The sequence below is a fragment of the Equus asinus genome, unplaced genomic scaffold, assembly GCF_041296235.1.
Source record: "Equus asinus isolate D_3611 breed Donkey unplaced genomic scaffold, EquAss-T2T_v2 contig_4, whole genome shotgun sequence".
NCBI classification, from domain to species: domain Eukaryota; kingdom Metazoa; phylum Chordata; class Mammalia; order Perissodactyla; family Equidae; genus Equus; species Equus asinus.
In genome coordinates, this window is record NW_027225071.1 from 833,914 (window position 1) to 859,456 (window position 25,543).

Sequence of the window (25,543 nt, forward strand, 5' to 3'; positions counted from 1 at the left end):
TTTCACTGCAATTTTTAACTTTTCTCTTAATAATGTAGCTTTAATACTCTTGACATATTCAGTGATCCATTTGGTGACTTTTCTTGTGTTCTTTGATGTTCTATTATCTGGCGACCTTAGATATCATCAAGTCCAGCCCTCCAGCCTCCCGCTCACTCTAAGTATCTTCTTGGAAAGAAGTCTTCCCCAGAGTCATTTTCTGGCTCTTTGGAGGGAGTCTCTGAGTGTCTCCTGGCCTTTCTGGGAGAATAATATCCAGGTTCTCTTAGCTCTGCTCCGTCTCTGTTCCCTTCTGTGGCTTCTTTTCCCTACCTTTCTAACAAAAACTCAGGCGTGTTCTGTGGCCTTTCTTACTTCCCCGTTGCCCTCTGACATTTGGTTCACATTTGTCTTTTGATGACAGCCATATATTTATTTTGTCTAGAGCTCTGAGTTCTAATTCATATCTTCCTAAAGATTGTTATAATGGTGTGTCTCACTGATATCTCAAATTTTAGTGTGTCTAAAACCAAGTTATTTCTTCCTACCATGGTGAATATTCCTTTTTCCAGTATTATCAGTGTTATCCTGGTCACCTAGGCTGGAAACCCAAGTCAGTTTCACCTCATCTTTTTCTGCCTTCTCTTTTGTCCCGTCATCCCCGTTTTTTATTGATGCTACCCTTTAGCATTCCATGGGTGTCATACTCAAGTCCTCATCTCTTGAATTACTGTATCATTCCCCTGGACCTGGCCCCCATGACCTGGTTTTGCTTCTTCAGTCTGTTATGCAGATTTCTGATGTCACTAAGCTTGTGTCGTGTCACTTCCTTGGACAAGATCTGGCCACTCTTAACCAGTCTAACTTGACGTCCTTCTGCTCCATGTGCGCTCCTCTCTTAAGGATAGGTTGGGCCACTTGGTATCTTTGAACACTAATGCTTATTCCCATCTTTATACCTAAGTTCATGCTGCCTTCACCACCACTTCACCCCTTTATTATGTATCTAGGCCATCTGTGGTAGATACTACACAGGAAAGGTGAGACTTCTTTGAATGTTTTAAAGAAAGAAGTATCTGAGACAGGACTCCAAAGCAGAAGTGTGTAATCACCTGCTCATCACTGGAGGTCTCCACAGAGACAAATAATTTAAATCTTTGACTTTCTTTTAATGCATTAAGAATATTTGCGGAGGCTTTACAGTGTTCTGAGCCCAGGACTGGGCTCTGAGATTAAAAGAGTAAAGAAGACATCCCTCCATACTTACTGTCTCCATGGCAACCTCCCTAGTCCAGGCCGCCTTGTCTCCATTCACATTCCTGCCCCAGCCTCCTAACTGGGCTCCTGGCTACGGTCTTGCCCCTCTCCAATCTGTTTGCCCCCCAGGGGCCCAGGTGACCCTTGAGGAAGTTCAGTCAAGCATGTCACTCTTGTCAAAGCCGTCCAATGGCTTCCCATTGCATCCCAAAAACCCACTTCTGTACCCTATCTTGTCCCATCTCTCCTTCACCAACTCTGCCACACTGCCCTTTCCATTTCTTGAACACACCAAGCTCATTTCTGCTTTGTGACTGGTGTGCTGGTTGTTCTTTAATCTGGAGTATGGTTCCCTTGGTCTTTGCAGGGCTGGCTCCCTCTTCTCCGTCCTTCCAGATCTTAGCTGAATTGGGGGACTTCCCCTGCCATCCTGCCCAAAGAGCCTGTCCTGTCCTTTCCTCTTCCCACTTCTAACACTCTGTTTAAATTGTCTGTATTACGCTTAACATGCTATGTTTCTTATTTGTTTGTCTTTTTCTCTCCTCTCACTAACTTCCTCCTCCCCGAGTCCCACCCTGTGCAGAACATAAGCTGAGAGCAGGGTCCTCATTTGCCTGTTGCGCTGCCATATCCCTAGCACCTAACGTGCTGCCTGCAGCACGACAGGCAGTCAGTTCTTTCCAACAATATTTGTGAAATGGAAGAGAGGCCCATGGTTTTAAAGATGCTACAGTGTGGTCAGAGACGCAAATAACTAGCTCAACACAGTAAGTGCTATAATAACCAGTCATATCTATAAAGACCTCTGGGTACACCGTTGAAAGGTCAATTCATTCACGGTATAGGGAAGGAAGGATCAAGTTGACAAAGCTACACTGGGAAGGTGGCAGTTGCCTTTGGTCGTGAAGGAAGAGTAGGGGCAGACTAGAACATCAGAATCAGCGAAACACAGGGAATGGCAAAGGGTAGCTGTGCATGGTGTGGAGGGCATAGTCCGTAGTTCAGCCAGAGTTAAGAGTAACTGATGGACAGAAATGAGGCTAGAGCAACACAAGTGCCGGATTATAAAGAATCGTATTCACCATGGTAAGATTTCGAACTTTGTGTAGGAAAGTGAACCTATTCTGGCAGCATTATGGAGGAGGTATTATAAAGAAGGAACAAGATGTTGAGCTCAGTTTGACTCAGACAAGGGAAGGCTTAAATAGTGAGGTGAGAAACAAGGAAACAGATGGGGTGTTCAGATAAACCATGGGTTAAAAATGTTCTTCCAGTACTTTGGATTTTATTATTTCAAGTTACACTTCCTAAAGGTTTATTTTCATCTCCTGCAGAATTTGGTTGATCTTGCAGGCAGTGAAAGAGCTGCTCAAACAGGTGCTGAAGGTAATGAAAACTCATGAAATATTTTGGTCTGAAAGTCCTCCTGTTCTTTAACAGAGTAAAAGTGCCACCATGCATTTTAGAGACTAATAAAGTAATGATGATAATTTTGTGATAAAAGTCTTTAACAGAAAAAGCAGCTTCCTTATCTGGCTTATTATCTGCTTTGTGCTGCTGTAGCGTTAGTTAAAAAGATGAAACTCTGTCGTTGACAGGATTTATAGTTGGAAAGCTCCTGAGAGTCCCATGAACACCATAATCAGTAAGGAAATTCAGAAAAGTGGCAGGATACAAAATTAATCTATAGACATGAGCACCTCCTAACACAACAGCCGGTTGGAATATTTAATGTACGAAAAGACCCCCTTTGCAATAATGACTTAAAAGGCATAATACCTAGGAAGAAACTCAACAAAAATTGTATAAGACCAAAATAAGGAAAACATTAAAACAGACCTGAAAGAGGTAACCAAACACTGAGACAAATGAAAACGCATACTTAGATGGGAAGTTTCAGAACCATAAAGATGTCAGGCCTCTCTCTGTGTTAGTTTCCTGCAGCCTGACATAGAGACACTCAGCTGAGTGTGGCCTGTACCCACCACACCAGTGGATCCTCAGACCTGTGAACAAGAAATAAATGCCTGTTGCTTTAAGCTGGCTTGTTAAACAGCAGTATTCCAGCAATAGCTGAATAACGCACCTGTGCAATAACTGCTGTTCAGAAGGATTTGTTGCAGTATTTTTTGTGTACATGGCAGATTGAACACCTGCATGTCCCTCAGCAGGGTGCTAGGTAAATAAATTCTGATACATCCATACAATGGAATTCTATGCTGTAAAAAAGAGTGAAAAAGACCAATGTTTACCAATAAGATAGATGATATATTGCCAAGTGAAAAAAGCAAAGTGCAAAATAGTGTGTAAAGTATGTTACTATTTATGTAAAGAAGAAAGGGGAAAAATTAATACGTATGAACTTGTATTTCTAAAAATCTCTAGAAGAATAAACTAATAATAGTTCTTGGTTAGAGCGATAGGAACTGGTTGAAAGGAGAATAAAGTGAGAGAAACCTTTTTCAGTAGACTTCCGTTTAAGACATGTGAGCATATTAACAGTTTAAAAATAAGGACTTTTGGTTGTGAACCTCTAGGAACTAACTTGGTTGCACGTCATTAGTTGCCTGTATTGGAGGTTTGGAAAAATAGATTTGAATTGAGGAGTTCGAGGAGCTCTTTTAGGACGTGGTGCAGACATGGGCTTTCCTGCATTCTTATTCTTTTCTTAGTCGTCTTTTTCGAGCTGTTTCTCTTGGGTGAGAGCCTTTCTGCTTCACGTGATGGGTGGGAGGAAGGGAAGGGCGCCTGTCAGCAGTGGGAGGAAAGGTGGGCGCAGATCTAATTTGAAGCACAGACTGTAGCATCTGACCCTGCAATTTCTAATTTCTCCCATAAATTACTGATAAATAAGTTCATCATCTAGTACAGGGGCCAATTTGTTTTCTTATTTATTTAATAAATGCAGGTGTGCGACTCAAGGAAGGCTGTAATATAAATCGTAGCTTATTTATTTTGGGACAAGTGATCAAGAAACTTAGTGATGGACAAGTTGGGTAAGTTTGTCCCATTGTACATTTACCTATTAATGCTTACGTTTTTCATTAGGTTGAAAATTATGATATTTCAGTGACACTCAAATAAATGTACTGATACCCCTGTATGTTCAAAAGCTTCTGTGATTCTATGAGCATGCGTTGCTTCTTATATGTATGACCGTGACCTACTAAATTTACTTTATATTTTAAATATTTTCTAGTTAGTAGTTTTGCTCTGCCTCAAGTAACCAGTAAAGAATGAATTTTTTAAACTGTAGCAAATTTAAGGTTCTGCGTTAAAAATAAACCACTTTTGTTATATAAAAAGTTTTACTCTTTTTCTCCCCAAACTCATCTCTCACTAAGTGGTTTCATAAATTATCGAGATAGCAAATTAACACGAATTCTCCAGAATTCCTTGGGAGGAAATGCAAAAACACGCATTATCTGCACAATTACTCCAGTGTCTTTGGATGAAACCCTGACTACTCTCCAGGTGAGTTTGATTTTTATCTCGAATCAATATGGGGGAAATCATCTTTCAGAAGGAAAAATTAGCTACTAAAATTAGGTGTAATTTTTTGTAATTGACATAACATACCTGTTAAAATAAAATTGGTGTGTCTACTAAATAGCATTCCTTAATCTTCCCAAACTTCAATCATTCATATCCTGCCTCCCCAATTTTTGCCACATCCAACAATATTTTATTGAAATTGACTTGATTTTTTCTTAAATAACTCACTTTTTAAATTTAACTTATTATAAAAGGAAACTTTCTATCAGTCCCATAAATGAAAAACTGGTTATCACTTGGAACAAACAGAAGGTGACCCAAAAAATGGGTGTGCGTGTTTATAACAAAATAATTCTTAAGTTCCTGCTAACAAATTGTTGCCTGCCTTTGCTCTGAGCCTAAGGCCTGTATTTTCTGTTTTCAAAAGAAAAGAAGAATGAGAACTGTCAGTAGAATAGCTGTCTCAATGAAGGGTTCAGTGTTATTTAATGGGCACCCTCACGTACCCAGTTAAAGTTACTTTTGACACTCATGCTCTAAGAAACATCACTTTAAGTAGCTATTGAGCGCTGGATCAAGGTTCTGTCAGAGAAACAAAGGTAGGAGATAGCGTTCCTGGCTTCACAGAATTTATAGTCTTATAGTGAAGATAAGACCTGTCTTCCAGCGTGATTTCCTTGGATTAAAAGTTAAGTGGCTAATAAGTAGGACAGAGTTCAAAGGAAGGAGAGGTGCTTTTGACTGGAAGTGAAGCTTCAGCGCAGAGGGAGCATTTGCCCTGGACTTTGAGGAGTAGATGGATTCCAGTGAGCCAGGGTGTGTAGGCTCTCTGTTGGCATCTGTCTTCAAGATATTTCTCTGACCCTCCTGAAGACTAGTGGCAAAGGTAAGTTATGGACATTGTTACAGGGACGTAGAATGCTGTGTGTTCAGAAGCTGTAAGCCACCTGGGAAGCTTTTACTGATGTTTCTTTACAAAAGAAAATTACAAGAAACCTAAATATTAATTAAACTAATCTTTTGGTGTCAACGTTTAACACTCTTGTATTTTTTCCCAGTTTGCCAGCACTGCTAAATATATGAAGAATACTCCTTATGTCAATGAGGTGTCTAGTGATGAAGCTCTCCTGAAAAGATATAGAAAAGAAATAATGGATCTTAAAAAACAATTAGAGGAGGTATGTATGAACTGTGTATTTCAGTAAAGAATAGAGATGGATTTAGAATTGAGATCTGCCTACATGCCCAGAGACTCTTAAATCCTCAATATCTGAGTTCTACAATCTAAATTTAAAACAAGTAGTTTTTAACTAAGGAGAAATCAACCCGTAAAAACTTTACTATAAACTGCAAGATTTGGTTTCTTGAAATTATTTTAGATTTTGTTTTTCATTTCCAAAGGGCAAAATTTGAGATTTTCAAATGGGCCAAGTAGAGATACGTTTTTTTAAGAGATAAAAACTGTCACAAATACAGAGAATTAGGTTAAAAAGAGAGACGATGAATAGTGTTTAAAACTACTTTGTTTCATTTTACATTATCTTGAATTCCTCTTCTAGCCCTAAGATAGCAATCTAATAAGATAGCATAATTGCTTGTCATTACCATTTGTTTGTTTAAACCATCATGGTCCCCAGTCTGTAAAAAACTTACATTTTACTGATCTTTTTAAAAATGACCTAAAATGTCAAATGGCGGTCTTAGAAGGATCTCTCTTCCTTTGCTATAGGTATTCAAGTCTCTGCTTTATGATTTCTCTGCCTATTTATATATTTTTAGTCAATTAATAGAATTGCTTTAACAGCATTGATATAATCTTATACATGGCATATAGAATAGTGACATGAGGAGAAATGTATATTTTACCCTATTATAAGTTTGAGAAATTATTGATTATGGTAACTGCATATTGGTGTTCTGCAGGTAGGGCATATTTTATTTCAATAAAATTAAAATTCTCAGGCCAGCCCTGTGGCCTAGTGGTTAAGTTTGTTGCACTCCACTTTGGCAGCCCGGGTTCAGTTGCCATCCGCAGACCTACACCACTTGGCGGCCATGCTGTCCTGTTGTCCCATGTACAAAATGGAGGAAGATAGGCACAGATGTTAGCTCAGGGCAAATCCCTTTCAAGCAGAAAGAGAAAGATAGGTACAGATGTTAGCTCAAGGTGAATCTTCCTCAGCAAAAAAAAAAGAAAAGAAAAATTCTCAAAACTCACATACAAATTTATATTTTTTTAAACTATACTTTCAAGGTTTTAAAACCTACCTACATTTATTAATGTAACCCAATATTACATTCTTTAGGTTTCTTTAGAGACTCGGGCCCAGGCAATGGAAAAAGACCAATTGGCCCAACTTTTGGAAGAAAAAGATTTGCTTCAAAAAGTGCAGATTGAGAAAATTCAAAACTTAACACGAATGCTAGTGACCTCTTCTTCCCTCACATCACAACAGGAATTAAAAGTAAAATTTAAAAGACAACAGCTTCTTTTCTTCTTCTTTTTTATTATTGTTTTTTTTAATTGCAGTAACTTTGGTTTATAACAGTATATAAATTTCAGGTGTATATCGTTATATTTCAATTCCTATGTAGATTATATCATGCTGACCACCAAAAGACTAATTACCATCACCACACATGTGCCTAATCATGCCTTTCAACCTCTTCTCTCCCCCTTTCCCCTCTGGTAACCACCAATCCAATCTCTGTTGCTATGGGATTGTCTTTTGTTGTTTTTATCTTCTATTTGTGAGTGAGATCATACAATGTTTGACTTTCTCCCTCTGACTTTTTACTCTCAGCAGCAATACCCTCAAGGTCCATCCTTGTTGTCACAATTAGCCAGATTTCATCCTTTTTTATGGCTGAGTAGTATTCCCTTGTGTATATATACCACATCTTCTTCATCCATTCATCCCTTGACGGGCACCTAAGTTGCTTCCAAGTCTTGGCTATTGTGAATAAGCCTACAGTGAACATAGGAGTGCATGTATCTTTACGCATTCACGTTTTGACGTTCTTTGGATAAATACCCAAGAGTGGAATAGCTGGATCATATGGTAGGTCTAGTCTTAATTTTTTGAGCCATCTCCATACTGTTTTCCATAGTGACTGCACCAGTTTGCACTCCCACCAGCAGTGTATGAGGGTTCCCTTCTCTCTACATCCTCTCCAACACTTATTGTTTCCAGTCTTGTTAATTATAGCCATTCTGACAAGAGTGAGGTGATATCTCATTATAGCTTTGATTTGCATTTCTCTGATAGTGATGTTGAACATCTTTTCATGTGCCTGTTGGCCATCCGTATATCTTCTTTGGAGAAATCTCCATTCAGATCTTTTGCACATTTTTGAACTGGGTTTTTGGTTTTTTTGTTGTTGAGATGTATGAGTTCTTTGTATATTTTGGATATTCACCCCTTTTTTGATATATGGTTTACAAACATCTTCTCCCAATTGTTAGGCTGTCTTTTCCTTTTCTTGATGGCTTCCTTTGCTGTGCAGAAGCTTTTTAGTTTGATGTAGTCCCATTTGTTTATTTTTTATATTGTTTCTCTTGCCCAGTCAGGCATGGTATTTGAAAATATGCTGCTAAGACCGATGTCAAAGAGTGTACTGCCTATGTTTTCTACTAGAAGTTTCGTGGTTTCAGGTCTTATATTCAAGTCTTAAATCCATTTTGAGTTGATTTTTGTGCATGGTGTAAGGTAATGGTCTACTTTCATTCTTGGGCATGTGGCTGTCCAGGTTTCCCAACACCATTTATTGAAGAGACTCTACTTTCTCCATTGTATGCTCTTGGCTCCCCTGTCAAAAATTAGCTGTCCATAGATGTGTGGGTTGATTTCTGGACTCCTGGACTCTGGATTCTGTTCCATTGATCTGTGTGTCTGTTTTTATGCCATACCATGCTGTTTTGGTTACTATAGCTTTGTAGTATATTTTGAAATCAGGGAGTGTGACGCCTCCAGCTTTGTTCTTTTTTCTCAGGGTTCCTTTGGCTATTCTGCGTCTTTTGTTGTTCCATATAAATTGTAGGATTCTTTGTTCTATTTCTGTGAAAAATGTTGTTGGAAATTTGATTGGGATTGCACTGAATCTGTAGATTACTTTAGGAAGTATGGACATTTTAACTATGTTTATTCTTCCAATCCAAGAGCATGGAATAGCCTTCCATTTCTTTACATCTTCTTCAATTTCTTTCAACAATGTTTTATAGTTTTCAGTGTACAAACCTTTCACCTCCTTGGTTAAGTTTATTCCTAGATATTTTATTCTTTTTTGTTGCAACTGTAAATGGGATTATATTCTTAATTTCTCTTTCTGCCACTTCCTTGTTAGTGTATAGAAACGCAACTGATTTTTGTATGTTGATTTTGCATCCTGAAACTTTGCCGTATTTGTTTATTAGTTCGAGAAGTTTTTGGTGGGTTCTTAAGGGTCTTCTATATATAAAATCATGTCATCTGCAGCTAGTGACAGTTTCACTTCTTCCTTTCCAATCTGACCGCTGTTTATTTCGTTTTCTTTCCTGATTGCTCTGGCTAGGACTTCCAATACTATGTTAAATAAGAGTGGTGACAGTGGGCATCCTTGTCTGGTTTCTGTTCTTAGAGGGATAGCTTTCAGTTTTTCTCCATTGAGAATGATATTAGCTGTGGGTTTGTCATATATCAGCTTTATTATGTTGAGGTACTTTCCTTCTATACCCAATTTATTTAGAGTTTTTATCATAAATGGATGCTATATCTTGTCAAACGCTGTCTCTGCATCTATTGAGATGATCATGGGATTTTTATTTTTCATTTTTGTTAATGTGGTGTATCACGTTAATAGATTTGCAGATGTTGAACCATCCCTGCATCCCTGGAATAAATCCCACTTGATCATGGTGTATGAAATTTTTAATGTATTGTTGTAGTTGATTTGCTAGTATTTTGTTGAGGATTTTTGCATCGATGTTCATCAGTGATATGAGCCTGTAATTTTCTTCTTTTGTGTTGTCCTTGTCTGCTTTTGGTATCAGGATGATGTTGACTTCGTAAAATGAATTTGGAAGCTTCCTCTCTTCTTCAATTTTTTGGAAGAGTTTGAGAAGGATAGGATTAAGTCTTTGAATGTTTGGTATAATTCACCAGGGAAGCCGTCTGGTCCTGGACTTTTATCTTTTGGGAGGTTTTTGATAACTGTTTCAATCTCCTTACTGGTGATCGGTCTATTCACATTCTCTACTTCTTCTTGATTCAGTTTTGGAAGGTTGTATTAGTCTAAGAATTTATCTATTTCTTCTAGATTATCCAGTTTGTTAGCGTATAGCTTTTCATAGTATTCTTTTATAATCTTTTGTATTTCTGAGGTATCTGTTGTAATTTCTCCTCTTTGATTTCTGATTTTATTTATCTGAGCCTTCTCTTTTTTTCTTGGTGAGTCTAGCTAAAGGTTCGTCGATGTTGTTTATCTTTTCAAAGAATCAGCGCTGAGTTTCATTGATTTTTTTTCCTGGTTTTTTTTAGTCTCTATTTCATTTATTTCTGCTCTGATTTTTATTACTTCCTTCCTTCTACTGATTTTGGGCTTTGTTCTTCTTTTTCCAGTTCCTTTAGGTGCACTGTTAGACTGTTTATTTGGGATTTTTCTTCTTTGTTGAGGTAGGCCTGTATTGATATAAACTTCCCTCTTAAAACCGCTTTTGCTGTATCACATAGACTTTGGCCTGTCGTAGTTTCATTTTCATTTGTCTCCAGATATTCTTGATTTCTCATTTGATTTCTTCTTTGACTCAATTGTTGTTCAATAGCATTTTGTTTAAGCTCCATCCATTTGTGGCTTTTCTGATTTTCTTCCTGTAGTTGATTTCTAGTTTCATACCATTGTGGTCAGAAAAGATGCTGGGTATTTTTTCAGTCTTCTTAAATTTATTGAGACTTGTTTTGTGGTCTAATATGTGATCTGTCCTGGAGAATGTTCCATGTCCGTTTGAAAAGAATGTGTATTCTGCAGGTTTGGGATGGAATGTTCTATACATGTGTACTAAGTCCATCTGGTCTAATATGTCATTTAAGGCCAACGTTTCCTTATTGATCTTTTGTTTTGATGATCTCTCCTTTGGTGTAAGTGGATTGTTAAAGTCCTCTACTATTATTGTGTTGCTATTTCTCCTTTTATGTCTGTTAATAATTGCTTTATATGTCGAGGTGCTGTTATGTTGGGTGCATAGATATTTGTAAATGTTAAATATTCTTGTTGGATCATTCCCTTTATCATTATGTAGTGCCCTTTGTCTGTTGTTACAGTTTTTATTTTAAAGTCTATGTTTTCTGATATGAATATTGCTACCTCAGCTTTCTTTTCATTGCCATTTTCATGGAGTATCTTTTTCCATTCCTTCTCTTTCAGTTTGTGAGTGTCTTTAAGTCTGAAATGCATCTCTTGTATGCAGCACATATATGGGTCTTATTTTTTTTATGAAAGATGACAGCTTAAACTTGATATATAGGGAATAGAATTGGTATTCTTATATGCTTATTATATAGCTATGTGTTTCTTATCCTTTGATACAGTATATTTTAGGAAAGAACCTTTTGTGTATTTGCCTATACCTCAACAACACCTAGAACGTTCATTAAAAATACTTAACCCTGATTCCCATATGAAGAGATCCTAATTCAGAAAGTCTGGGATGTAGTCAAGGAATCTATTTGCACTATACTTCTTATGAAATTCTAATGAAATTGATTAGGTGATTGGAAACCACAGGTGTCTAGAGTATGTGGTAATATTTTCTATTTAATGAAACAGAAATAGTAATCTCAGGAAAATTTATCTAGACTATAAATCAACATAGTAATCAAAATTCTGGCTTCCAGTCTGTGTGCTTTTGTTTTTACCAGAGTAGGGGTTTATTTATCCAGCAGATGTTTTGGGGAGTGATAGTGTCATGGTTAAGAGAATGGCCTCTGGAGCTGGACTTTCTGGATTTGAATCCCAGTTCTGTCAATTCCTAACTCTCGACCTTGGGCCCTTTCTTAAATACTTTTTGCTGCAGTTTCCTTATCTGTGAGAAAGCTTGATCCTCACCTCATAGGACTGATGTGACAATTAAGTGAAGTGATATATAGAATGTGCTTAACACTATACTCTCCATACAGCAAATCCTCAATAAGTGTATGCTGTTAAGATTATTATTAATAGACGCTACCTTTAAGTCCACCATACCAGGTAAATGGAAGGCATCAAAACCATCTGTTGGCTCAGCCATGAGTAGGAAACAGCCCAAGGAAAGGGGTAGGGAAAAGTATGCCGGTTAGACATCTACATGTACAAAAGCTTGGAGTCGTGAGAAAACATATTTCTTGGACTTAAAATATTCTGGTGGCAGGGGCATTTAAACCACATTGTAGGATTCGAACATTGCATTATGCTAAGGATATGGGAAAGCCTTGTAGGTAACATGATTGGAATTGCTGTTTAGAAAGATGTGGCTACTGTGTACCTACAATTGATTGGGCCTCCACAAGGCTTGTGGCTCTGGAGATGGAAAAAAATGGGTAAATTGGAGAGCTATTTGGGAGACAGACTCGACAGAACTTTGTGATTGTTTCAACATGGGGACATGGAAAGGGAGAAGGAAGCATCTAGAATGACATGCACACATTACTGGGCTTGCTGGATAGCTGGTAGCAGTATTTGTTGAGTTAAGGAACATTGAGTGAAGAGCAGTGGAGCTGTCCAGTGTTTTATTTGGGTCAGCTCTAGTTTAAGGTGTCAGGCAGTTGAAAATGCAAATATATGAAAATCAAGTGAAAGATCTGGGATGGAGATATCAATTTGGGCATTAACTACTGCAAATCCAAATTAAAGTCGTGAGAATGGATGAGCTTGCTCTGGGAGCATGTTGAGAATGAAAAGAACAGAGGGCCAAAGATAAGATCCTCCCAAACAACTTTTTAGGTAAAAGCAAAACAGAGGAATGCCTAAAGGAGCCCAGGTTTAGCTCTAGAGTTAAGAAAGAAACCAGGTGAACGTGGTAAACTAAAAGAAGAGAATGTTGCATAGAGAGGTCACATTCTATGTCAGTGATGTCACGTTCTGCTGAGAAGTTAAATAAGACAAATATAGACTAAAACTTTTTGGATTTAGAAACAAGAAGCTCCTTTGCAAAAACAATTTGAGTTATGTATTGGGAATGAAAGCCACCTTGCAGTAGGCTGAGATGGCCCAAAGGCGTAGGATCTTGAATACAGTAGAAGGGTCTGGCCTTAGATAGAAGGAGAAACACTCCTTCATTATAACAAGGACAGAGGAAAAGGGTAGGAATCAATGCAAGTAATGCTTTTGTAAGTTTAGGCTTGTATTTTCTTTGTGAAATAGGAGGTTTAATTTTTCTTCTGTGGTGGCTGGAGATGGTAGAGACACAGTTTGTAGACCTGCTAAGGGTTTGAAATAGTCTCGCCTTTGTAGGGAATGGAAAAGAAAGCCAACGAGGGGGCAAGGAGTCTTGCCAGGCAGCCTTAAGGGCCCAGGTGATGTTGGTAGCCAGTCTTCTGGCTGTCCACACAGTGTTCAGGAGGCTAATAAAAGCTCAGATGGCAGTGTAATTCATCTGAGTGTACATTGTGATAGGATAGGTGTGGGGAACACAGAATGGGTCTAATAGTTTGAGACCATTGACCCAAAAATGTGATTGAACTGGTGATCTATAGAATCTAAGATGATGGGATGAGAGCCCAAAGGTAGCTGGCAGAAAGAAAACAGTGGATCAAGAGACTAGATGTCCCTCTTAAGCTAACTAGCTATAATGGGATTAACTGAATCACTGGGGTGGAAGGAGTTCTAGGTTTATGAGTTTCAGATGACAGGGTCCAGTGGCTTTGGGAGCGAATGGAGTTGAGCTGAAGGTCATGGGAATCAAGGATTTATATATGAATGTGCTTTTGCAGAGCAGGCTGTGGAAAGGGCTGGCCATTTCAAGCAGAAGCCATATATTCTGGGGACAACAGATAATCTTGACAGGCAACGCAGTGGAATGGGTGGTGGATAAGGTCTGAAGTTACAAGCATGGGCTCAGCCACCAATTGGCTGTATGACTGTACACAACTCATGTAAACTTTTTGGACACTCAGGCATCTATAAAGTGGATGTAGTAAGAGAGGATTGTTGAGAGGATCAAAAAAGATGAGATAATGCTTGTTCTAGTAAAGGGACAAGAGAGGAATATACCTGTAAAATATGGAAAAACACTTAGGCGGTGGTCAGAGAAAGAGAAAGCAGTAAAGCCAAGTGAGTGATGAGGACAGCTAGCTGGGTGGGACAAGAACCAGGAGACAGAGGTATCCCAGGAGGGATGAGGAAGAAGTAGAGAGACGAGGAAGAAGAGAACATAGAAACTAAAAGAAAATGTTGGCTAGAGAGAAGGAAGGAGTGAAGGGTTTGTTTTTGAAAAAATCAAAAGCAGAAAACAGAGGCTTGAGCATTCTTAAAGCCCAGTGGAAGAAGGTAGTGAAGACGACAGATGAACAGATACCTGAGGGAACAGAGTCCCAAGGGAGAACGGAAGGAACAAGATTAGGAGCGCTGGTTGGATCGTGAGCTTTATAAACTGGCAAAGAATTGGCATGGGAATGGCCCTGTGGAAGATTTACTTGCTGAGGGAAGTTCAAATGGGCTGCCTGTCTGTTCCTTCCCAGTTAAGGCTGGGTTCCCAGAAGTGCTTTTGGTCACTATGTTGGTGGCTGTGCTGTCTTCTGTAACACCAGATTACTTGAAGGATTGATACTTAACTAATTCCTTTCAGTAAATTTGCAGAAATTCTTGTAAGTAAGCCTTCAAATACAAAATGAAATTTAAATAATAGTTTCATCAAATTTATTATGAAGTTAACACTAATTTGAAAAGTTTGAATATGTTTTCTTATCTCAGGATGTCCTTAGACTGATAAGATATTAAACTAGGCTGAATAAGAATTCTACCAAGTCAATGGTTGTTAAAAATGGAAACTAGTTCCCTTGTTTTATGATGTTTGAGCCAGATGTGTGTGAGGTAATTTTGATTTCTTCTTCTTTAGGCTAAAAAAAAACGAGGAGTCACTTGGTGTGTTGGCAAAATTAACAAAATGAAGGATTCAAACTATGTAAATGAGTTTAATGTACCAGAGAATGTAACAACAAAGACACATAAGTCTGCTCTAACTTTAGGAGGAGAAATTGATGAATGTGAGTTCTTCTTCAACTACTTTTAATTATAAAAGTATCCCTATAAAGAGAGACTTTATTTATAACTCAGTTAATGTGATAAACACAGTTAAATAAAATGTATGTATTTTAGATGTGATTACGATGATAAAAATAAGTAATTTTAAGAAAGTGAACATTGATGAAGTTCTCTATTTTTTCCAGATCTCTTAAGAATGATGTGCTGTAGTTGAAACATTTGAGACAGATATTTTTATTTTTTGTTTTTGTTTTAATCACTGCTCATTAAGTTAGTACCCATATAATGTCTGGCTTAAACTTTGCTAATCTTGAAAGGGTAGCATTTACACAGGAATCTGTTGCAAAGTTTGTCTCTAACATTATAAGTATTTTTTAGGGGCATTTAAAAATCTGCTTACAATGATTAAATCTCAAATTTAGAATTTGTCCTTTTAACCTATACAGTCGCACGTTGATTAATGATGGGACGTGTTCTGAGAAGTGCATCTTTAGGCAATTTTGTTGTTGTGTGAACATCACAGAGTGCACTTACACAAACCTAGGTGGTACAGCCTGCTACACACCTGGGCTCTGTGGTACTAATCTTGTGGGACGCCTGTTGTATATGCAGTCCGTCCTTGACTGAAACGTCCTTATGCCGTGCATGAATGTGTTGTACTAAGGATCCTACATTTTATCACTAATTCTAACCAGTGATCTTAATTCGCACGAGTATATAAATGATCACATCTGTTTATATATTCTTGGCATTCATACTGTGAGCACATATTAACTAATTTGAGCTTATTACCTCAGATCAGAATTTTTTTAATCTTTAATTTGAGTTTTAGGAAACTTAATAACATGTTTATGGATAAATTTCTTTTCCCCCTAATTATAGCTCTCTATTCAGAGTCTGATATTTTCAGTAACACTCTTGATACATTAACTGAGACAGAGTGGAATCCAGCAACAAAACTACTAAGTCAGGTAACTTAAATGTATTTTACAGAACATTATCCTTTTACTCTTCTTTAAATTCATTTGTTATTGATGTTTGCTGTTGTGGCACATTTCTAGCTCTGACTGTTTCAGTAGTAGTTGAGGTTCTTATTAAGGCTTCCCCAACTTGTTACACTCCTCGTTGGTAACTGTGGCATACAGAGAGAGGCTAAACATTTCCTAAAGTATGGTAATAGGTAAACCTTTGCTTCTAGTTTTTACCAGCAGATCTTGGTATCTATGATTTTTTGGTAAGTTTCTGTTTTGCCTTGGGCCATCCCTTGAAGGTAAAAAGGGCTGATTTTAAAAGTATCAAAATTCTCAGGCATAAAGTAGAATGGTGTATCAGGGAAGGGTAATATTGCCAAATAATGCTGAAAAATGAAAGTAAATAAAATTATATAGTCTTATGAAAACTTTAAGAAATAAGGAATACTGTAGTGAATACTTTAGTAAGTTTAGATTCCATGTTTGCTTTCTAGGCTGCTAATATTCAAAGAAATATAACATAGTCATATAAATGTATTTGTTAAAGAAAATTTCATTTTAATTTTGAAATAAAATTGCAGTGATTCTTGGGAATTGTTATTATCATTAGCTAACCATTATAATTAGTTGTAATGGTTCTTATAATTAATTATTATGGGGAATTATATGCTTTTGTGTCCCTAAAACACTCTGGAAGGTTTGTTGTTTTTTTCAAATCCCTAGTGTTGGTTTAGTTTCTTTTAACTCATGGCTTACTCTTCCTCATGATGGAACAGAAAGCAGAAACAGGCCTCTGTTCAGCACGGTGAGGCCTGGCAGCCGTTGGAGTTTTAGAAGTCAATAAATAATGGCTCCGTGTCACTTCCTAAATTCAGAGCTGTCTGAGAAATTAAACAGGAGTCAAGCAGGTGGAGAATTACATTATTAGCTTTATTACCAAGGAGCTTAAGGATCTGTGGTCAGATGACTTCCCATTATGTGCCCTACTCCTACTCCCGACTGAATTTTAAGTCAGGCACAGGCAGAGCATTTGTTTATATGATCTTTCTTTCTTTCTTTCTTTCTTTTTTAATTCTATCTCTTTGAAAATAGTCTTCCTCTATTCTATGTTAGCTAGTTTACCAAAAGGCAGACCTTCTGTTATGCTGTGGATCAAGCTAGACCATTGGGAAGATATTGGAGAATGGCCCAAACTACCAAATGATTCAAGGTTAAATGAATTATTTGACTAATCCAGATTTTAGTTAACAAAACAAAGAACTTGAATCCTCTCTGACTTGAAAATCTGGTTTTGTTTATAATAGGAAAACTTAGAAAGTGAGTTGAATTCACTTCGTGCTAACTATGATAGTCTGGTACTAGACTATGAACAACTAAGAAGAGAAAATGAAGAAATGGAATCGAAATTAAAAGAAAAGAATGATTTGCATGAATTTGAGGCTCTAGAAAGAAAAGCGGAAAAAGATCAAGAGGTAAAAGATGAAAAGATGTGGAAACACAAAACTAAACTAAAACTACACTTTGTGTGTGTGTGAGGAAGATTGGCCCTGAGCTAACATCTGCTGCTAATCTTCCTCTTTTTTTTGCTTGAGGAAGATTGTCCCTGAGCTAACATCTGTGCTGGTCTCCCTCTATTTTGTATGTGGGACACCATCACAGCATGGCTTGACGAGTGCTATGTAGGTCTGCACCTGGCATCCAAACCCATGGAGTGCACAAACTTAACCACTACACCACCAGGCTGGACCCTAAAACCACACTTTTAAAAGTATCATTTTCTTAAAGATGTTTATTTCTAAGGTTGATATATTGAAAACCCAACCATTTTCCATTTGTACACACAATTTAGAGAATTTAAGAAATAATCAGTTCATTTATATTGCTTTAAAAATAGTTAAATCATAATTGTTTCACTTGTGCTTGTGTGCAAGAAGAGGAAGGAATCAAAAACATCTTTGAGCAGGTTTGGTGAATCTGCCTATTGATGAATTAATCTTGAAGAAATTATTTCCTGATAATTTGTATGTTATCAATACTTTATTGAGTATACCAGAATTGCTGCCTAGAGCATAGCTGTTTCCTTCTGAGACCAATATGAATTTTAATATCTAGTGAATGTTTTATGTATGGATACTACATATTAATGGACTTCATTTTCTTTAGAAAGTATGTACCTAAGTAGTTAGAACATTATTAGAATAGCTGGGAAAGCTGATTTTGCATGTTTCTTTTTCCATAAGAGAGTTATTGTAAAAATTAGTATAACTAATATGAAGTAGTTTTAATGGAATTTTTAGAAATGAAACAGATTAGTTAAATTTTCTCAGTGTATAATGTTAGGCTACATGTTAAGAGAACCTAATCCCCAAATCATCAGACTTTGGAGACAGAAATTGTCCAAAAGATTCAAGAGATTTCTTAGTGCAGAGAGTCGTTAACTTAGAGTTTATAGACACGATGAAATTATTTTGCAGAAGTTTTGAACTCACTCATTTTTTGGGAACGAGAATCCATAGCTGTTATCATACTTGTGAAGTGATCTGTGATTCCCTCCAAAATTAAGAGCCAGTGTTTGGTGTGGTTAAAGTATGAGTTAATTTGCAGCTGCTTCTCAGATTTCTGTATGAATAGCCCAAAGGGACACAATCATTTTTCCTCTGTGTCATTGTTTAGTTTCTCACCCTCTTTTCCTTTTTAAAAGGAAAAAAGAATCCTGTGCCAAATATGTTATTTCCATTCTACCTACAAATTAGTTAATCCTACATTTCATAGGTATTATATCCTAAGACGCAAAAGTTTGTAAGTTCTCCAGAGTTTCATTTTACCTTTTTTAATATTCTCATATTGACAAAATGCAAAATGTCATGAAAAAAACAGTGGACTTCAGTCAGTAAAACTGGATTTTATTGAGAGGAGGTGGTCTGGCGTCATGGTTAAGAACAGGTTCTCTGGGGCCAGACTCCATGGATTTAAGCCCCAGTTTTGCTGCTCCCGACCTCACTGCGGATTCAAGCCTGGCACGCATTATTGACAAGGCCTTGAGCAAGCACCGAATTTCATAGGGCTTCCTTCCTGCGCGTCTCCACCCCTGAGGTTAGATCAGGTGCTTGCCAAGGCCCCTTCGAACTCCAAAATTTCATCTAAGTTTTTGTGTATTTCTTATTATAAATAATATGATGTAAAATTAACTTCGGGCATAAGTGTAGCAGTAATTTCTCTAATTTTTTATTACGTCATTTATATGTTCAATTAGTAAAAACTGAAGCTCACTGAATTGTCACACTCAAAAAGATTACAAAATAACAGAATGTATGACTTGAATCTCACATCTGGATTTTTTTTTCTTTTTTAACCACAGTCAAAGGGGAAAATAATCCTATTCTCTTCAGTTTTTCTTGGACATAAATTGAAATTCTAGGTTCTGTAAGGTAACATAAAAGATTAAGTAATAAAAACTTATTCTTTTCAAAGACAGTTTTACAATATCCATTCCATTTTAAACTGAAAATATTGTAAGTTTATGTGTATGCAGTAAAATATGTTCCAAAACATATATTTTGGGGAAAAGTTTAACCAAAAAAGAGTAAAAGTCAAATTATGGCTTTAGGACCTATGTCATTGCTCTGGTTTGCCAAAGGGTTTCACCAAAAATCACCAAAGCTGTGGATAATTCTCAAGTGGGAATATCATAATATAGGATGTTTAAATAGTGATTTTAGAGGGAGAAATAAGGTCAGTATCATCAAGCTCAGGGAACAAGAGAAATTTCAGTCCTGCTGCTTAAGAAAACAATGCAGATTTCAGCTCTAAGTTTCAGCAGGTGAAATGAAATACTTAAGTTCTTAAGACAAAAACTTGATTTATTTAATTTTATAATTTTCACAACTTGGAGATTTTTGTCTTAAGAACTTAAGTATTTCATTTCACCTGCGGAAAATTACAGCTGAAATCTACATTGTTTTCTTAAGCAGCAACAGATTAACTTTTGATCGTATTGTACACTTTATGCTCAGCATCTTAAACAATATGTTATTGGAAGGTTACACTCAGATCTTTACAAAAGTTGCTTCATCTTTTTCTGTTTATGAGAACCAATACTTCAAATGAAGTGCTATTTCAAATGAGAAGTGGGAGAATTTTTCCTTCTAAATCTTTATTTTCTAAATATTTTCCAAAATTAAGAATGATCATTTAGTTCTTTCTTTTTGGTAAATGTGCTTTTCTTGCACAAAAATTAGAAATAGGCAGTTTTCTTGCACGAAAGTTAGAAACAGAGAAGAAGAGGTAAAAGATGAAGCCAGTTTAAATTACAACCTATACAAATGTCTAAAACTTTGCCAAACAATTGGGCAGCCACTCACCACATGTGGCAGCTGGGCACTTGAATTGGGGCCAGTCTGAATTGACTTCAGTATGAAAAAAGAATGTAAAATATTTCATTTTTTTTATATTGATTACATGAAGAAATGACAATATTTTGGATATATTAGGTTAAATAAAATGTATTATTAAAATTAATTCTACCTGTTTTATTTTTTAATGTGGCTACTAGTAAATTTTAAATTACAAATTTGGCTCACATTATATTTCTGTTGGATGATACTGCCCTAAAATAAGAACGTCAACACTAGTCTGAAATCTGAAACTAGTTTAGGATGGAAACAGCCAGTCACTTGCATTCTACTAGAATTTGCTTTTACTCTTTAAGGACTCATCTGATTATTAAGATTAAATAATTCTAAAGAAAAATATGTTTATCTTAGGAAATTGTAGTTTACTTGTTTTGAACACAAAAGTTTATGGTACTGAGATAGTTAATGCTATAGCTATTTTGATAGAAAGGAAACTTTAATAGAAATACTTATATCTTTAAGTATTCTTTATACTTTTAGACAGTTGGACAATGTAAAGCGATAACATCATCTTTCCAATATTCCCTGTGGAATAAACCAACAGGGTAGATAGTTGGTAATGCTGTGCATACCTCTGTAGCTTTGGTGAGCACCACATGGAACCAGCCTAATCCAAACCTGCATTCCAGATCACAACGCATTAACAAGCACGCCAGTGTAAAGCTAAATGGCTAATTCATGGGAAGAAAAAATCTTACGGGGTAAATACATTTATGCATTTAACTTACCCAAAACAAAAATCTATTCAGAGAATGTTTTTTAAAAGTTTGATTACAGTTCATCTCCTCCAAGTGATGCCTACTAATGTACTTTTGATGTTATTGTAACTTTATTAACAGATGATGTAACTGTTATTTGGGTTATGCCGAGGTTTTCTTCTTTGTTTTGTGGGGTTTTGGGATTTTTCGTTTGGTTAGTTGGGTTTGGTCTTTTGGGAGAGTTTTTGTATTTTTAAATAATGAGGTGCTCTGCTGCAGTAGCTTGAACAGTTATCTCTCAGCCCTTCTTACTGTGTTAGGTGATTCTGAAGCAGTGAATGAATGCTGTCTTTTTTTTTTTTTTGCTCTGTTTAACTATTGGTTTGCTCTGTTGCCTGTTCAGATGCTCTTACAGATGCAACTAATTCATGAAATTTCCAACTTAAAGAATTTAGTTAAGCATGCAGAAGTGTATAATCAAGATCTTGAGGTGAGCTTTTATGTTGATATTTCTGTTGATAAGGGACTAGAGCTATAAAATATACATCATATGTAATTGAACATGATTTCAGAAAAGAGAAGGAATTATATTTTTTAAGTATCAACTTTTAAATTTTACTGTCTAAACTATTAAATGTAAATTCTTTTTAATCCCTTAGAATTTAGATCCAATTAAATTGTGTTTCACTCTCCTTTGATTCTTTTAGAATGAACTAAGTTCAAAAGTAGAGCTGCTTAGAGAAAAGGAAGACCAGATTAAAAAGCTACAGAAATACATAGACACTCAAAAATCAGAAAATGTGAACATGGACTTGTCATACTCATCGGTAAAAATCAGGTTTATTTTGTTGTGTAATCATGTTGGCATTTATAGTGTACCATCACCATCATCATAGCAAATGCTTACGTTGAGCCTACTGTGTGCCGAGCATTGTTGTAGTTGTTTTACATTTAGTATTTTATTTAATCCTATCAGTAACCCTATGGGAAAGGGACTGTTGGTATCATTGCCATTCTACAGATAAAGAATCGCTCAGAGAGTTGAGGACATCATTCTTTGAGTGCATGTAAGTAAGTTAGGAGTGAGCTTCCATTAAAAACCAGTAATTCAAAAAACATTTTAATTTTTTTCAATTGTTTTATACAAATGCATGAAGAAGTATGTAGTTGATCTCAGCCAAGATATCAGATCTTGGCATTAAGTAACATTTGAATCTCATGGTGAAATTGTTAAATTTTTTTATTTGCTTTCAATCCACCTGATTACTTCAAGAAAGTATCTGTTTGATTCTAGTTTTTAACACCCTTTTTTAAAAGGCAACAGTTTCTAGCTAGAATTTTTTTCTTTTTTTAAAGATTGGCACTTGAGCTCACATCTGTTGCCACTCGTCGTCATCATTTTTTTTTCTTCTTCTTCTCCCCAAAGCCCCCTAGTACATAGTTGTATGTTCTAGTTGTGGGTCCTTCTGTCTGTGGCATGTGTGATGCTGCCTCAGCATGGCCTGATGAGTGATGCCATGTCCGCACCCAGGGTCCGAACCAGCAAAACCCCGGGCCACTGAAGTGGAGCTCGTGAACTTAACCACTCGGCCACGGGGCTGTCCACTAGCTAGAATTTTTTTAATCTTAGTTTCTGTTGTTCTTTTGTTTTCATTTGAACTTGTCAGAGTACTTTTTGTTACCTTCTATTAATCACAAATGATTCTTTTTAAAAGTGTTGTTACTGTTTGGAGGCCCTGGGAAGAAAGGTACTTTCATATAATCTTCGAGTGTCTACTGACAGAGTGGCAAGCAGAATTGCCCACTTTTTAAAAGTTGTTCTTTATTTCTTTCTCTTTATTCATTCATTCATTCATTCATGCATTAATGTTTTCCCAAGGACATATGGTTGAATTCATGTCAGCTAAAGTCATGTTAAAATGCTACTTCTCTTTAAAAATGACACAGTGGATCTTTTTATGTATTTATCAGTTATATTTTCTCTTCTGTGAGTTGCCTGTTCGTATCTTTTCTCTCTTTTTCTTTTGGATTGTTTGTCTTTTTTTTTTCAGTTTGTGATTTAATATTCTTAATTTTAACTATTAATTGCTCACCTGTCATGTTTTGGAGAGAATAATTTAAAAATACGTAGGAAACTTTAACAGGCTAGCTGAGCAACAATTGTGTTAATCTTTTTTAAACAATAACAGATTTCTTAAATTACAGTACTTCTATATATATAGTGCTTTTATAATTTGGAAAAAGATAACCAGAATTTTTAAAAATATTTTTATTTTCGAAAATGTCATTTCTTTTCATCTATCCTAAAAAAAATTTGGTGATTAACGTATTTTCACCATTTTTGATTTGTTAGGAATGACATCTGTGTGTGTGTTCTCTAAAGTCTTTTCCAACTCTAAGAAAGTTAGCTTTCAGGAAATCCTTTTTGTTGTGTGTATAGGAAAACATTCAAGACCTCAAACAGATGAAACAGACTCTGTTCGATGCTGAGGCTGTAGCCCTCGATGCCAAGAGAGAAGCAGCCTGTCTCAGGAGTGAAAATCTGGAGCTGAAAGAGAAAATGGTAAGTGATTTTTGTTATATTTATAATAAAGCAGTTGTAATGATCACTACATTTTTGTGAATTTGTATTGTTTCTCTCATAGAAAGAACTTGCAAGTGCATGCAAGCAAATGGAAAATGATATTCAGTTATATCAAAGGCAGTTGGAGGCAAAGAAGAAAATGCAAGTTGATCTGGAGAAAGAATTACAATCTTCTTTTAATGAAATAGCAAAACTCACCTGCCTTATAGATGGAAAAGTTCCAAAAGGTATTTTATAATTTCAGACTTACCTCTTTGCAAATCCAACTGCCTAAAGGATTTTGCACCTCCATTCCAATGATTAAAAGTCCATTGTTCTCTGATGTTTGTAAGTAGCCTAATATTAAATTTCAATATCATTTGGTGTCAGTATTTATAAGTGTTTCCATGGACTTCAAATTATAAAGGTTTAAGAATTATTTTTCAAATGAATTGGACCCGATCTTGAAAAAGGTGATTCAAGAACTTTTAACAATTGGATTACCTGTTGACCAACACTGGTTCTTTCTTTAATAAATTTTATATAATCTGATTAAGTAATCTAAGTTTGTATGTAATTTAAATTGTCCCAATAACTGCAAACTGTTTAATTTACCAAAAATATCCTAGATTTGCTCTGTAATTTGGAATCAGGAAGAAAGATTACTGATCTCCAGAAAGAACTGAATAAAGAAGTTGAAGAAAATGAAGCTTTGCATAAAGAAGTTAATTTGCTCTCAGAGTTGAAATCTTTACCCTCAGAAGTAGAAATGCTAAGGAAAGAGGTAAATATGTTTTTAAGCAAATAACTCTTACTTTGAAATAAAAACCCTTGCAATATTGCCTTAAATATTTTGCCATAGTTTGTTTTAAAGTAACAGTGAAGAGACTGTAAACATTTGACCCTGCTTGTTAGGAACATTTTCAAAGAATATGTAACAGTATACTTAGTAATGAGATCCATGTAGGGGCCATTTCTATAGTCCTCAGATGTAGTGCTTTTCAACAGAGATTGATGGCCCACCCTTAGTCTTTATCTTTTTTGGTGCTGTTGCTGTGGTCATATCACTATGTTGAATAAAGGAGAGTAAGGAGGTAAAGAGGGTGGCATTGATGAAGTTTTAGAGGTTGACGTAAATATTGCAGCCTAGTGAGCAATTCCGGAAACCTTCTGCCAGCCTTTCCTTTTTCTGCCTTTCTGAAAGAAATAAAAAGGACAAGAATTTGAGTACTTACTACATGGTGAGCATCATGCTAAACAACTTTAGCAACGTTATTTAGTCATCCTAAAAACTCTTTAAAGTACATGCTGTTTTTTAGCCCAACACATAGTTATGGATCTAAAAGCTGAGTTACACAGACCTGCCTCCTACCCTGAGCCTGTGGTTACAAGAGCTCTACTGTCTCGCTCCCTCTCCTTTGTCTCAACTTTGGCTCTCCTCTCTTTTTCCCACTTCCTTCTCCTTTATCTTTCACAATGATTAAACTATTTATAAGCTGGATATTGTTGGTTTAAATTAATTACTTAAATAATAGTTTAAATTTAAGTTATTTAAAATTTAAATTATTCATGGATTAAGTTTTTGGAAATCTGAGCTGCATTCAAAGCCTTTAGAAAGAAAATAATAAGTCAAATTCTAAGAAAAACCATAAGATGCCTGAAACACCATAAAGTTAGAAAACACTTTAGAATGATAGATAAGGAAATAAAGACATCCTAATTAAGTGTTTCTTCTCCACTCAATCCTTACTAGAACCCAAACAAAACTTTGATGGTAAAGTTAAGCAGGATAATATATTGTTATAAAGATGTGACAATAAAAATATTACCTTTCCTCAGTCAAATCTGTGCTTAATTTCAATGTCTTTTTTCTTTTTTGCAGATAAAGCTTTTCTTTTCCTGATAACTGCTGTAGTGGATCTTATATTGCTAACATAGCTAAATTTTATTTCTTTT

At 36.1% G+C, this 25,543-nt stretch overlaps 1 protein-coding gene across 1 annotated transcript in view; it reads left to right on the forward strand.

Moving 5' to 3' along the window:
• The window catches only part of LOC139043869 (centromere-associated protein E-like), a 79,528-nt gene that overhangs the window by 13,543 nt on the left and 40,442 nt on the right, over positions 1-25,543 (forward strand). The window contains exons 9-21 of the mRNA XM_070503637.1: positions 2,571-2,622; positions 4,145-4,232; positions 4,581-4,710; positions 5,790-5,909; positions 7,038-7,196; positions 14,798-14,945; positions 15,826-15,914; positions 17,219-17,386; positions 21,428-21,514; positions 21,732-21,851; positions 23,465-23,587; positions 23,670-23,835; positions 24,217-24,371. Coding sequence (XP_070359738.1) covers positions 2,571-2,622; positions 4,145-4,232; positions 4,581-4,710; positions 5,790-5,909; positions 7,038-7,196; positions 14,798-14,945; positions 15,826-15,914; positions 17,219-17,386; positions 21,428-21,514; positions 21,732-21,851; positions 23,465-23,587; positions 23,670-23,835; positions 24,217-24,371 — 1,605 coding nt within the window. The remainder of the gene's footprint in view (positions 1-2,570; positions 2,623-4,144; positions 4,233-4,580; positions 4,711-5,789; positions 5,910-7,037; positions 7,197-14,797; positions 14,946-15,825; positions 15,915-17,218; positions 17,387-21,427; positions 21,515-21,731; positions 21,852-23,464; positions 23,588-23,669; positions 23,836-24,216; positions 24,372-25,543) is intronic.